This window comes from Anabrus simplex, chromosome 6 (assembly GCF_040414725.1).
Source record: "Anabrus simplex isolate iqAnaSimp1 chromosome 6, ASM4041472v1, whole genome shotgun sequence".
Classification (NCBI taxonomy): Eukaryota; Metazoa; Arthropoda; class Insecta; order Orthoptera; family Tettigoniidae; genus Anabrus; species Anabrus simplex.
In genome coordinates, this window is record NC_090270.1 from 212349793 (window position 1) to 212364348 (window position 14556).

The following is a 14556-nucleotide window of genomic DNA, read 5'->3' on the forward strand; positions in this document are numbered from 1 at the left end:
CCCGGATTCCCGTAGCCACGTCGAGCCCTGAGTAAAGCATTCTGCTACTCCCTCAAGTCATCCCAGTGCTCGGACGTCAGTCTTAGCATTCTGCTAATTAAGAATATTAATGCAAGTTCCTTTCAAGTCTAAGCCTAATACTAGCTTCCTGTTAATACGAACTCTCGCTACGAGTTACACTCGTTATTACTCAGCAGATAGTTTTCGACTATCCAAGGTCATTCTCATTGGAACAGACGATCTCATCAAGATAGGATTGAATGTGTATATAGGACTCTCCCTTTGTATAAATGTATATACGCTACAGACCTTCAGTCTACCTTTCAATATCAGCATAAACTGCGTGCAATTAATCAAGCTTCAAGAAAAGTTTAGTAATATTTCTTGTAAATACTGTATAAAACTATTGAAGCAATAAACTTTGTTGTGTTACTGTATACTAAGTTCCTTGTATACAACAATCACAAGGACAACATGGCTCACCAGCCCTCCGCTTTTATAGCGGAGAGGAAAGTTCCAGAAAACTCTGGGCAAAGGCCGTGACACACCCCCAATTCTTATTGGTTAATTTAGTAAATATCAGAAAATTTTGATTGGTAGATAAATAAATGTACAAAATTTCTTATTGGCCAACGTGTTAAGTTGGCGGGAAGAGATAGAAGTATTGATAACTTTTGAACATCAAAAACAAACACTAAACATTCCAGTTTAGGAAACCTTAACACAAAATTTATCTTGAATTTTAATAGTTCATCTTCAAGAGCCTCTGTGGTTCAGGCGGCAGCGCGCCGACCTCTCAGCGCTGGGTTCGGCGGTTCAAATCCCGGTCACTCCATGTGAGATTTGTGCTGGACAAAGCGGAGGCAGGACAGGATTTTCTCCGGGAACTCCGGTTTTCCCTGCCATATTTCATTCCAGCAGCACTCTCCAATATCATTTCATTCCATCATTCAGTCATAAATCATTGCCCCAGAGGAGTGCGACAGGCTTCCTCAGCCGGCACAATTCCTATCCTCACCGCTAGATGGCGGCTCAATTCATTCCATTCCTAAGCCAGTCGAATGACGGGAAACAGGCTGTGGGTTATTTTTAATGTTCATCTTCACCCCAGAGGGTGCGACATAAGTTGATAGTAGTAACATCTGTTGAGAAATGTTCACACTATTTCTGAAATGAGTTTCAGATATCCTAATCTAGATGACCTTCTAAAAGGCGCGAGTTTTAAATGCACGGGGCGGGTGTACCTCCGGTACAATTATTATTATTATTATTATTATTATTATTATTATTATTATTATTATTATTATTATTATTATTATGCCCTACTCAGGAGCACGGTTGAACTTGCTTAGCTGATGTGTTGGCCTTCTTTTCCTCCCAAAATCTCTTCATCCTCTCGCTGAGTTTCTTCCTTCGTTCTTCTGTCCAAGTTATAGTAGCTCTGGTGTTGGGTTTGTCTTCAAACTGGTGATTGTCGATTTTGGTTCTGAATTTACGCCTGTCCTGTACAATGTCTTCTGAGATGTTGATTTCCTGGAGATCTGCTTCAATTTCATGAAGCCAGCTGTTCTTGGTTTTTAATGAAAGGACCAGGTTGAGAATTCTCTTAGTTAGCCTGTTAGTGTTCATTCTGATAATGTGTCCATTAAATTTCAATCGTCTTTTCCGAAAAGTGTGAGAATTTTTGCAGAATGACAATATATCTCCTGGGATGATTTTTTTCTCCATATTCCATCTATACAAACTGGGCCAAAAAATTTTCGTAAAAATTTAATTTCTTGTATCTCAATGTCTTTGGTTAAAGATCCGCCGATTAAGGTTTCTGCGGCATATAACGCTTCAGGTTTTAATTATTATTATTTTTATCATTATTATTATTATCATCATTATTATCATTATTATTATTATTATTATTATTATTATTATTATTATTATTATTATTATTATTATTATTATTATTATTGTTATTACATACCTTTGCTGGCAGGACCTAGTGTTTACAGTGCACTATGTCTTCTGGTACAGGCTAGAGCAATTTTGTTACTTTCATTGACCTGTCTCTGTCTTATCCTTGGCTTTGACAATATGAAAGTGACTGAGGTATGAGCGATGCTAGTAAGCCAATCCTTATGCAGCCAGTCCCTGCTATGAATGGTGTGAAAATGTTGCTCATAGGGTCGGTTGGTGTATGCATTTCAGTGGGCTTGGCAGACTGATATGCAATAGCAACTCTGGCTCGGTGAGAAAAGCAACGGGAAACTACCTCACTCCTCATTTCCCTAGTACGCCTCTTCAGTGATGCCTAGGCCATCTATGACAGCTGATGGCAGAGCTGTGGAGGATCCCACCAGCGTTAGCGCTGACGGACTGAACATACATACATAATTATTGTTACGAAGTTTCCGCGGAACAGAGAGGGGTGAAAGAAGGTGCTGGTGGGAATGGATCTATCTACGATATCAATTTAAAACTTTAAAATAAAGGTTATATTTCTTTTCAGAAATTAAATGTTAACAAATAAAATTCTTCACTAGGTGAAAGTACAGAATGTCAGGTACAAAGTGTTGTGTGTGTCCTCCGCATCGCAAGCTCTGCCACAAGCTCCGCAACCCGCAGTAGCACCGAAGTTTCTAGCAGCTACGAGGTGTCTTCACTGCGCCATGGCACGCTCACCGATGACGTCAGCCAGCGATATATAAGGAGCTTCGTTCCGAGCCTCTCCAGGACTACCCCAATGTTCGACGACCAGACCACACCGCAAGTCAGACACGGAGGCATTCCTCTTAAAAACGTGTTTTGAACAGGTGGACAAATTGCTGGCCGTGAGGTTTCACCTCTGAACATTACCTCATCATCCTGATCCCCGTAACCACGTCGAGCCCCGAGTATAGCATTCTGCTACTCCCTTTAGTCCTCACCAGTGCTCCGACGTCCACCTTAGCATTCTGCTATTTGAATAAATTAATGCAAGTTCCTCGCAAGTATAAACCTAGTACCAGCATTCTGCCTCTCTCTACAAGTTACGCTTGTAATTTCACAGAAGATAGTTTTCGACTATCAGGACAATTTATTAGTGAAACAGACTATCTCCTCAAGATAGAACTAAGTGTATATAGAACTCTCGTATTGTATAATTGTACATATGCACAGACATTCAATTTAAGATTTAATTTCAACATTAACTGCGTGCATTCAAACAAGTTTCAAGAAGAATTCAATTTTATTTCTTATATATATTGTATTAAATCATTGAAACAATAAACTTCATGTTGTGCCACTGTATACTGTGTAGAGATGAGAAGAATGCAAGTATGAGGAATGTGGCCTGCAAGCACGAATTTCCTGTTTTACCCAGACAGATCGGCTCTTATCTGCTCTTAACTGCTACACGAAAACATTGACTCACACCTTGCAGTTTGCTGGATTACAACTGACAAGAGCGAAGAGCTGCCAGTAGAAGACAATATAAAGTCGCCTGGGTAGTAGCGGAGTTGCTATGGTAACCAATGCGTCACTGGCTGTGCTTGTGAAAATCCCTTCACCCCGTGCCTCACCGAGCATGTGCATTCTTCTGATCTCCCAACAATACCAAGTTCCTTGTATACAACACAAAGTAATTTTGATACCAGAATAGAAAACCCCAAGGGTAGGTAATTTACAAGTTTTGAGCTTCAAGCTCCAAATTTACATGTTTACAATGTCGCTAATGTTCCGTTTAGTTAGATAAGGGGAGATATCTCCCACGACACAATTTTCAAGAGCGCTTTTCTCCAACCGTTACAATTAAGGCCTTCCAAAGGCCCCACACAATATTACACAAATACCAGAAAAGAGCCTACATCCTCTCCAAATTCAACCAAGGAGACTGCGCTCCCAATTCCTTACAGCCTACTCAAGGCAACTTTACACAAAACCTTACAATCTCTGGTATCTCTAGGTACAACCTACGACATGCAATTTAATTTACACTGGGGTATCTAGTACCCATACTACTGGGCCTTCGTGAAAAAGAAGAACAGGGTAAATTAATGGCCCAAACTAAAAAAGAAGCATGGAGGCGCACACTTGCGCTCCTTGATAACCAAGTTTAAAACCCTACTTGGGCTTGCGGCCCGATGATGCAGAGGCTAATCCCACACTACTGAGGTGACTCGAACGAAAAGTTAATTGTAATTTACAGGAAAAAACAGTTACAAAATCGTAGTCACCTCAACATAAATTGAAGGGGAGTTCGAGAAGGTAACGCACTCTCTATCCCCGATTTACAGTTTAAGTCGTTATGATATTTTACATTAGCAAGAAGAAATTTTACATTTTAGACGGTTACATAGTTAAAGGTTGGAAACTTCCCCTCGGGTCAGTTTGCGGAGATTACTACTTATATAGAAAAACTGTTGGCCATTACCTTAGCTGATGTTCTGCCTGCCGAAGATAGAGGCCTCTGCCTCCTGCCATAACACACACACTCAGTAACTGGACGATCAATAAGACAAGTTAAATTGAAAAAGCCACAGCTTTTATACCCGAGAGAAGGGTTCGAGAAGGCTCTGGACTAAATCCGGACACACCCTCTCATTTTATTGGATAATTAAAAGTTACAAGAAGCCTATGATTGGCTGAAAAATAAATACAGAAAATTTATGATTGGTTAAAAACCAACTCTGGCGGGATGAGATGGAAGTGTTGCCAAACTTGAAGTATCAAAATAATGAAAACTCAGTTGAGAAAATCTATAAACACAAAACACAAAACAAACACAAATCTCTAATTATACCACTTTGCACCAGAGTGCATGACCTCAGTTTTTTAGTAGAGCCATCTATGGAGAAAAGTGCGAACTTCTTGTGATACACCTAAACAAAACAAAGAAATACATTCAGTTTAGCAAACTTTAAAATAACATATTACTCTGCCATTTAGAAGTGACATCTTCTGATCAATTTCCCAACTTCATGCACTAGCTGTTTCAAGTTTACTATGATAGATACCGTTCCTTAAGGCGCTTCGTTTAAATGAACGGGGATGAGGTGTACCTCCCGATACAATTATTATTATTATTATTATTATTATTATTATTATTATTATTATTATTATTATTATTTCTTATATTTCTTGTCGATTGTATTACTCCTGACTTATTTCAATAGTAGTGAAATAACAGTGACGACTGAACATCCTTATGTTCGTATTTGTTCTTCCAGCTCTGTGCGGTTTGTGTAACACACCTGTCAGCTTGCATTCAGAGAATAGCGAGTTCGAACCCCACCGTCGGCAGCCCTGAAGATGGCTTTAGCGTGGTTTCCACATTGTCACACTTGAATTAAGGCTACGGTTATTTCCTTCCCACTCCCAACCCTTTACTATCCCATCTTTGCCATAAGACCTGTCTGTGTCGGTGCGACGTAAAACAAAACGTAATAAAAGACCTATATTAGCCTATTATTTTAATATTTTTATATTTCCCCCCGTCGCCCCCCCCCCTCGAATTGTTTTGAAAGCAAATTGTAAAAAAAATATAATCCAAAGAACAAAATTTCAAAAATCTTTCTCGAAGACCGTTGTTCAAATGAAGAAATATCCCCACCTTCAATAACCTCCTAAGAGATCCGAACTTACATCATAGTCACTCTGTATCTAAAGATAAGTCTACATCAAGGAGGTATTGATGTTTTTACAGAGTATACACGGTGGTCGGAACAGCGTGAACTGAGTATATGAGCGTTAGAGGGTTGGTCATACTGATAAATATATATTTTTAAATAATTCGATATCTTACACCATCGTCATTTTATCAGCTGCTGAAATCAGCCAATCAGATCGCTCCTCCAGATCTAACAGTAAGTTTATTGAGTTCCAGTACCGGTTTCGCTTTAGCGATCCTCACCTGGACTGTTCAGAAAATAAGTATAAGAATAATAAGTATAGGTTGGTTGATAATGGTGATGATAATAATAATAAATGTTAATTAATATATTGAGATTCGTAGGAAAATGACTGTTAATGTGATGTTGTTTGGAAGTCCAGCATCGCGGTGTGATTGGCCATGGCTGTTGTGTTCGTTTATAATGAATTATGTGTGCTTCAGCGGCAAGTGGTAGACCTGGGTGGTCACCCGCCCGGATACTGACCATGTCTAATGTTGCTTAACTGCAGGAGTAGCAGTGCATCAGTGGGCCTTGTCGCTGTTTTTTCACAAGGATATTATTGATTCTCGTGTGCCGGATATTATTGGCACTGTAAATTTTGATAAACGTTTAGCATGTGGAGTTGCAGCATGTGTGTGCATCCCGCCTCGGCGTCCTGTTGGTTTCGAGGGCTTCGGTAGTGGTGGTGATGATTACTGTTTTTGTGGGATTGACACTTGCTGGTTGTGGTTTTCTAGACAGGTTATTGTGGTTTTAGACTGTTTGTGAGATGGAGGCTAGAAGGCCGGTTCGCGGGCGTATTCAAATGAGCTTTGCGAGGCGGAGTTAATAAATCTGCACGTTGCTTAAGACTGGCTTGAGAAATCAGCATTGAACACAAACACACCGTGAGTTTCAGCCAGTGTCACCGTAGCGTACTTGCTATGGTGCGATTCTGTCAGCTTCGAGGTCCGTATTCAAATCCCTCCCCTAGCGAAGACGTTTACGTCAGCTTTGTGTCGGTAGATTTACTGGCATGTAAAAAAAACTCCTGCGGGACACATTTTTGGCATCTCGGCGTCTCCGAAAACTGTCAAAAATAGTTAGTGGAACGTAAAAAAATAACATTATTATTATTGTACGGAGAATTATTTCCAATATTATATACATGATACCAGTTTTAATTAAATTTTATTTTATTTTATTTTATTTTATTTTATTTTATTTTATTTTATTTTATTTTAATTTTTAATTTTTAATTTTTAATTTTTAATTTTTAATTTTTAATTTTTAAATTTTAATTTTTAAATTTTTATTTTTAAATTTTTATTTTTAAATTTTAAATTTTATTTTTATTCCCGATTTATGGGTTCCCATTATGATAAAGCACACTATACAAGGAAGTCTTCAATGAAGTAATCTACATAATTATGGTTACAGGGGAATTATTTACCTTGTAGTTTAGATATTCTACTAAAGTAAAGTGTACAAATGATGACTTAAAAACTGAAGGGAGCTCTTTAGTGACAATAGGTCTACGTCCTGAACAACTTGTTTAATTATACCAAAGCGGTCACAAAAGTATTGTGGGATTTTTCCCATGCAGCCCTCCAGAAGACTGAGGAATCTTTGAGTAAATCTCTCGTTCCGTGACGTTTGCGCCCATATCGCCATTACTGGGCATAAGGTAGGTAGGTAAGTACTAGCCCTAGCAGGTGTCAGTCAGATATTTCCCCACGGTTGCATGTGCTTTGCGGGTGTGTCTACGCCGTAGATGTTTCTATCGCTCTATCTGAGTGTATGTGTCCATGTGACTTGAACGAAGAAGTTCGAGTTCTATCCCAGGATAATGCACTGTTTATAACAGCTCTCTCACCTGCCTTAAGGGTACCTGAAGGTGAAATCTGCATGTCCTAAAGTTCATTTTGAAGGTTCAAATGTAATAAACTATTTTCCTGTCAACTTCATCATCAAGACAATGCAGTCGAACGCAACACGTGCGCTGTACCTTGCAGCGAAGGAGAGGTGACCTTGATTGTACCAATAAGAACGCAGTCCGTCTCCCTAATATCGCATTAAGCATCCATATGAAACACAACCGGACAGCGAGACAGCATCTTGGGCATGCACGGTTCCACTCAATTGAGCGCTTTTGTTTTAGCAGCGATTCAGACATCCATAGCGACCGACTCGGCATGTTTTCATCCTAAAGCCGGAATTGCACCTACAGAGTACTGGGCCGAGACAGTGCATTCGACCGAGTGCTTAGCTAATGTGGTAAGTACAGTCGGTACTCGGCCTTGTAGCGAGCGAGCTCTTAGGGCGAGACAGTGGATAGAAACGTACCCCAGTCGCTCGGCTGGATAAGTACCCACACCACCTGCCCACTCAACTCGGCACTTCACTCGGTCAGTGTAATAAGTCGAATCAATTGTGTAGGAGTGTTCTTATGTTGTCTAGTGTTCTTTGATTCGATTTCTTCAATAATCTTTGAGATCTTCCGTTTCAAATTCCTTTAAAAGGTTGCAGTTCCTCCTTTATTATCTCTTCTTCATTGACAGGGTCTATAATCGTTTTCTATTATTGGTACTTTCATCTTCGCATTTCCTGTATTATGACAGGTATGATCAAGTTGCAATAGTGTTAAAAAAACTCTCTTAATTTATATTTTCCTTTTTAGTGGAACCTGTTACCGTACCCTTTTAAACATTTCAATGCACTGACTGGTCCACAGTCTCTTCTGCATGTGATCACATTTAATAAGTTACTCGGCCGAGTAACAAAGTGAGTGATTCGGCCCAGTACTCGGTAGGTGTAATTCCGACTTAAGGTAGGTATTAGCCCTAGCAGATGTCCATCAGACAGGCCTATCCATCCTGTTTGTATGTGCATTGCGGGTCTGTCTATCCACGTTTGAGTCACTTGCATATGCAGAGTTGGCAAATAATCTTGCATAAGCAATGGAGCTGGTGTCTGTCTATGGTGGCCTGAACGAAACTCTTTCACCTGCCTTAAGGATACCAGGACGTGAAATCTGCATGTCTTAAGGTTCGCTTTCAAATTTCAATTGTAATAAACTATTTTTTTCAACACTACCAAACTTTGTTCACCGTTTAACATCAACTAGGCCAAAATACCTTACAATTTAGACCAACCTGTCTCCCTTACTTCAACAACAGGGATGCATTTAGCAACAAATAACACTTAAAACTTCAAAATTTGTGCCAAGACACGTACTTTAACGGAATTTTACAATTACCACATGCATTTGAATGAATGAATGAATGAATGAATGAATGAATGAATGAATGAATGAATGAATGAATGAATGAATGAATGCCTACGTGAATTGGTGGATGCATGATTTCATGATTGTGTTCGTGAATGAATGAATGAATGAATGAATGAATAAACACTCCTCTTGCCCAGTCACGGATAGCCACCAACTGGGGAGAGGATATTCGTAAATGAACGGATAAATGAATGGACTTTGTTACTGTAAATAAGAAAACTCCTTTCACCCAGTCACGGATAGCCACCAACTGAGGAGAGAGTATTCGTAAATGAACGGATAAGTGAATGGACTTAGTTACTGTAAATAAGAAAACTCCTTTCACCCAGTCACGGATAGCCACCAACCGGGGAGAGAGTATTCGTAAATGAACGGATAAATGAATGGACTGAGTTCCTGTAAATAAGAGAAAACCTCTCACCCTGTCACGGATAACCACCAACTTGGGAGAGAGTTTCATCAATGAGCTGAATGAGTTGAATGAGTGCATGAATTGGTGTATGAATGTTTCCATGATTGAATCGTGTTCGTGCTTGAGTGAACACACTTCTAACCCAGTCACGTATAGCGTTGCACGTGACTTAAAACCGGCATAAGAGCCATGCCGAAAAATCAGCACCAAACCCAAGTACATCCTGGTGTCACCTTAGCGTACTTGCTATGGCGCGATCTTGTCAGCTTGGAGGTACGTGTTCAAATTCCTCCCCTGGCGAAGTTTTTTTTTTCCTTCAATTAGTGCTCTCAAGCAGGTCTTAGGCCACGTACAGGTTTAGCTCATTTGAATTCGCACGCGAAGCGATCTGATTGGGTAACTTCAGTAGCTGATAAAATAGCAACGGCTTCAGATATCGAATTACTTTTTTAAAAATTATTTATCAGTATGACCAACTCTCTAACGCTCATATACCCAGTTCACGTTGTTTCTGACCTCCCTATATAGATGCAATGACCGAGCTGGCTGAGCGGATCAGATCATGTACATGTGAGCTCGTATTCGGGAGGTGGTCGGTTCGAACCCGATTATTGACAGCCCTGAATATGGTCTCCCGTTTTCACACAGGATAATTCTGAGGTTGTACCTTAATTTAATCCACGACAACTACCTTCCCAATCCTTGCCCTTTCCGTCTTAGCGTCGCAGAAAATCTTCATGTGTTAAAGCGATATTAAAGCAATAGCAAACACAAAAAAAGCATAGCCACTCTGCTTTGTTTCGATTTCTAGACCTACCACGACTCTAGGACTGGTTTAATGGCCTGAAATAAAATCCACTCAATCTCAGTAACGAGCTGTATGAGTCAGTGTGTGTAGGTTGTGTGAATGGGTTTTCTTCTATCTAGTAGGCCTATACTCTTCAGTCATCATTGTTATGCTTGCACTTTTTTGTTATTATTATTAGTATTATTAGAATCGCACAGCTGTGAGATTGCATTCGAGAGATAGTAGGTTCAAACCCCACTGATGATGGTTTTCCGCAGTTTCCCATTTTCACACCTGGCAAATGCCACTTCCTTTCCACTCCTACACCTTTCCTATCCCATTGTCACCACCTGTGTCGGTGCAACGTGAAGGAAATTGTAAAGAAAAGTTTTGTGTTGCCTTATTAATTTGTAACCTTATCTTAATTGTTTATACTTTAATCATGCTGTTTGATAACTGATGTGTAAAACACAGAACTATAGTTTACATAACCTGCTATTAGTTTAATGTACAGCATCAAGCATTTTATTTAATAAGTGTAATCATCTTGTATCTGTTCCTAGGATTTAGTCTTTGTAGAATTAGTCATATTTTATTTTTATGTTTACATTTTTTAATCTTATTATTGAAAATGGTTAAGTGTAAAAGAGGGCCGTGAGCCCTACCTACGCCAAAAATGTAAGTAAAATAAATAAATAAATAAATAAATAAATAAATAAATAAATAAATAAATAAATAAATAAATAAGTAATACTTAATAAAATGTAATTGTAAATGACGCACTTGGCCATCCTGGAAGTGAGTTATTTTCTTCACTATAGCTCCCGCCGTATACCGGTGTGGTACTGACCGTATAGACCCAGCTCAATTCTAGGCCGAAAGAATTACAAATACGCACCCTACCACAGCGACTAGACGTATACAGGTTTATCTGACAGAGGTGGTGGTGGTGGTAGTGGTGGTAGTGATTTTTATTTCAAGATAGGCAACCATCCTCTATATGACACTAACCAGAGAGAAAATATGAAAGGGATCCAACACTTCGAAAAATGAAGCTATTGGACAAAGAAAGACAAGGGTCATGAAGAGCGTGAAAATGAAAGACTCCCTGGGCCTCGAGTGCTCTAATACCGTCGGAGTCGGAAAAGAACAAAAGTTGACCAAGGGAGGTCGGATAGGACAGATGAAAGTGAGGAGCCTGGCACAAGTAAGTGGAAGCAATGCCAGGGCTCAGCTAAGGGACCCGTAGTCGCCAACACACGCTCCCAAGTTAAGAGCCCCTGGGGACCCTTTTAGTCGCCTCTTAAGACAGGCAGAGATTACCGTGGATGTTATTCTACCGCCCCCACCCACAGGGGGATTATCTGACAGATTACACGCACACTACATACTGTACTTCAACCTATTAACTATAATCCCAAGTTCCTTACACGAAGCTTCTCTCCTGTCTCCTGTAACGTTTCCTGTGGTGGTTTATTAATAAAGTTATTGGTTTTAAGTCCCACTAACCATTTTCAATGTTTCCGGGAACGTTGGGGTACCAGAATTCTGTCCCGTAGGAATTCTTTTAAATGCCAATAAATCTATAGACACGAAGTACGGTGTCGTATGGTTCCAGCGTACTGGCCTTCGGATCACAGGTCCCCAGATTCGATTCCCACCCGATTCGAGAATTTCAGTAGTTTATGGTTAATTTATCTGGTTCGGGGACTAGGTATTTTTGTTTGTTTTAATACACGTCTTTTCATCTACATACCGCACTGAACACCACCACAGAAGCGCATAATAGTGAATACATCCCTCCACACAGGGTTGGCGTCAGGGAGGGCATCCGACCGTAAAACTGGGCCGAATCGCTATCAAGTGCCGACCCCAATAAATTTAGATAAAGGCAGGAAGGAGAAAAAGAAGAAGAAGAAGAAGAAGAAGAAGGAGTAGTGGTAGCTATTACTGTTTTAAGAGGAAGTACAGCTGGGCAACCATCATCCCTTATTAACACTAATCAGAGGGAAAAGTGGAAGGGGTCAGAAACTTCGAAAAGTGGAAGTATCGGCCGAAGAAAGCCAAGGGCCACTAAGGGCCTGAAAATGGTCTCTCTAGACCCCGCAAACCTATTGCCATCGCGGTCGGAAAAAAACAGGAGTTTAGCAAGGGAGGTCGGATAGGATAGATGAAAGTGAATAGCCTGGTACAAGTCTTCTTAATTCTCAATCCTAAGATTGGTTGGCAGCAATTCGTCTTCTCCACTCTTCTCTGTAATCCGCTAATCTCTTCATTTCCACATATGAGCCTGTTCCTATGTCATCTCTGATCTGTCTTGAATATTTCAGTCTAGGCCTTCCTCTTCCTCTTTTACCTTGAATCATTCCTTCCATGACATTAATTATGAAACCATTGTGCCTATAGAGATGGCCAATTAATTGGTCTCTTTATTGTTGCTAAAAAGGATCTTTTTTCACCTATTCGTCGAAGAACTTCTTCATTTGTGAGTTTTGCTGTCCATGAAATCTTTTCCATCCTCCTCCAGCACCACATCTCAAATGCTTCCAGATGTTTCTTATCACATGCACTAATAGTCCACGTTTCTGAGCTATACAAGGCCACACTCCAGATATAGCACTTAATAAATCTCTTCTTAGTCTCCACATTTAAATTCCTTGAAGTAAGTAGTATCCTGGTACAAGTACGCTTATCCTGGTACAAGTACGCTGAAAGCAATATCAGGATTCAGCTAATAGCCTCGTTGACGCCAACTCACACTCCCAGGTTAATAGCCTCTGGGGACCCTTTTAGTCGCCTCTTACGACAGGCAGAGAATACCACAGGGGGTAAGAAGAAAAAGAAATTTACACTTACGAGGTTGTCATATTTGAGCACACCACCGGACAGATCTTAGATCAAGACCGCCAACTTGGGTTCAGAAAGCCAGCGCTCTAACGTCACTTGTGATAGTCTGATATCACGCTAACACATACACTGTAAATGTTCCACTACGAGGGGATAGGAAAGGGCTGAGACTCGGAGGAAACGACCATGGCCTGAATTGAGTTATAGCCCCTCCCTCCAATATTTCGCGATGAACTTGATGGTGTTAACTGATCTCATAATACTCAATTTCATATGTATTTGTTTCATTCATAGATATTTTCAGTTTGCAATACTCCTCCCTGTGACTTTAATAATATTATCTCTCTCTCTCTCTCTCTCTCTCCCATGCTTTCTAATGACCTTGTGGAACTGGATTAGAATCTGATACATTCTTGAATCATATGAAAGTAACTGCAGACCTTGAAATATTTACCATTTAATAATTTGGACTGTCTATTTTTGTTTTCAGCTGAACCTGGTATGTGACGACAGCTGGTGGCCGTCCACATCAACTACGCTTTTCTATGTGGGATCTCTCTTTGGAAATGTGCTCTTCGGTTGGATTGCGGACAAGTAGGTTTAGTTTCAATTTATTAGTTCCTTAAATTACGCAGTCTCCATAATCACTCCAAATAACCTGTATACCTATTCAATAGAAACACGGGGAAGAAATGAGTATCAAAACAATAGTAGACCATTCTCAATGAGGAACAACTGGTGGAAGTAACGTATATCGACTTCCACTATTTGTAATATGTCCGGCTCTTTTGCGGCCTGCGGTTCAGCAGGTCCTGGGTTCGATTCCCGGCTAGTTCGGAGATTTTTAGCCACGTCTGGTTAATTCCTCTGGCTCGTTTTTTTCGTCCCGATACACACTCTAGAGATTAGATAAACCCGCAAAGCATATACCACCTGGAATGAACCACCATTAGGGTTATTATGGTAAGTTAGTATTAGAACCTACGTACCCAGCTCCTTGGAGGGTCCCGCATTCGATTCTTGGCCGCGAGGGGGTTTCGAACTGTATCTTGATAATATTTTCATGTGGCTGTTCATATCCTGGTGCAGCTCTTTGTAAGACAGACCATCCATAGAGGAGGGACGATATCTGTCGTGTATCGAAAACTGAGAGTTGGCGTGGTGGAGGGTAGTGCTGTGTATTAGTCTGGGACAGCACGAACACCTAATCCCCAAGCCAAGGGAATTAACCGGTTAAGATCAGAATTCCTCAACCTGGTCTGGAATCGAACCTGGGACCTCAAAGACCGAAGGTCAAGACACTGACCACTCAGCTGTGGAAACAGGCATCGCACATTTCTCTTCGTACCCACAATTCACCACACTACCAATCACTAAAGAAAGACGCAATAAAGAATGCTTCCCACCACATACGTTTGATGTCAGAAAGGGTATCCAGCCGTAAAACGCGGCCATTTCCGCCTGTGTGTCACAGTTCGCACCCACAACTTCACCATGGTATGTGAAAAGTGAAGAAGAAAAGGTTATGATGATGATGATGATGATGATGATGATGATGATGATGATGATGATGATGATGATGATGATGATGATG

General features: G+C 40.4%; 1 protein-coding gene across 1 annotated transcript in view; it reads left to right on the forward strand.

Moving 5' to 3' along the window:
- Window positions 1–14556, forward strand: part of LOC136876327 (carcinine transporter) — a 309979-nt gene that overhangs the window by 254491 nt on the left and 40932 nt on the right. Inside the window, exon 4 of the mRNA XM_067150177.2 lies at window positions 13453–13556. Coding sequence (XP_067006278.2) covers window positions 13453–13556 — 104 coding nt within the window. The remainder of the gene's footprint in view (window positions 1–13452; window positions 13557–14556) is intronic.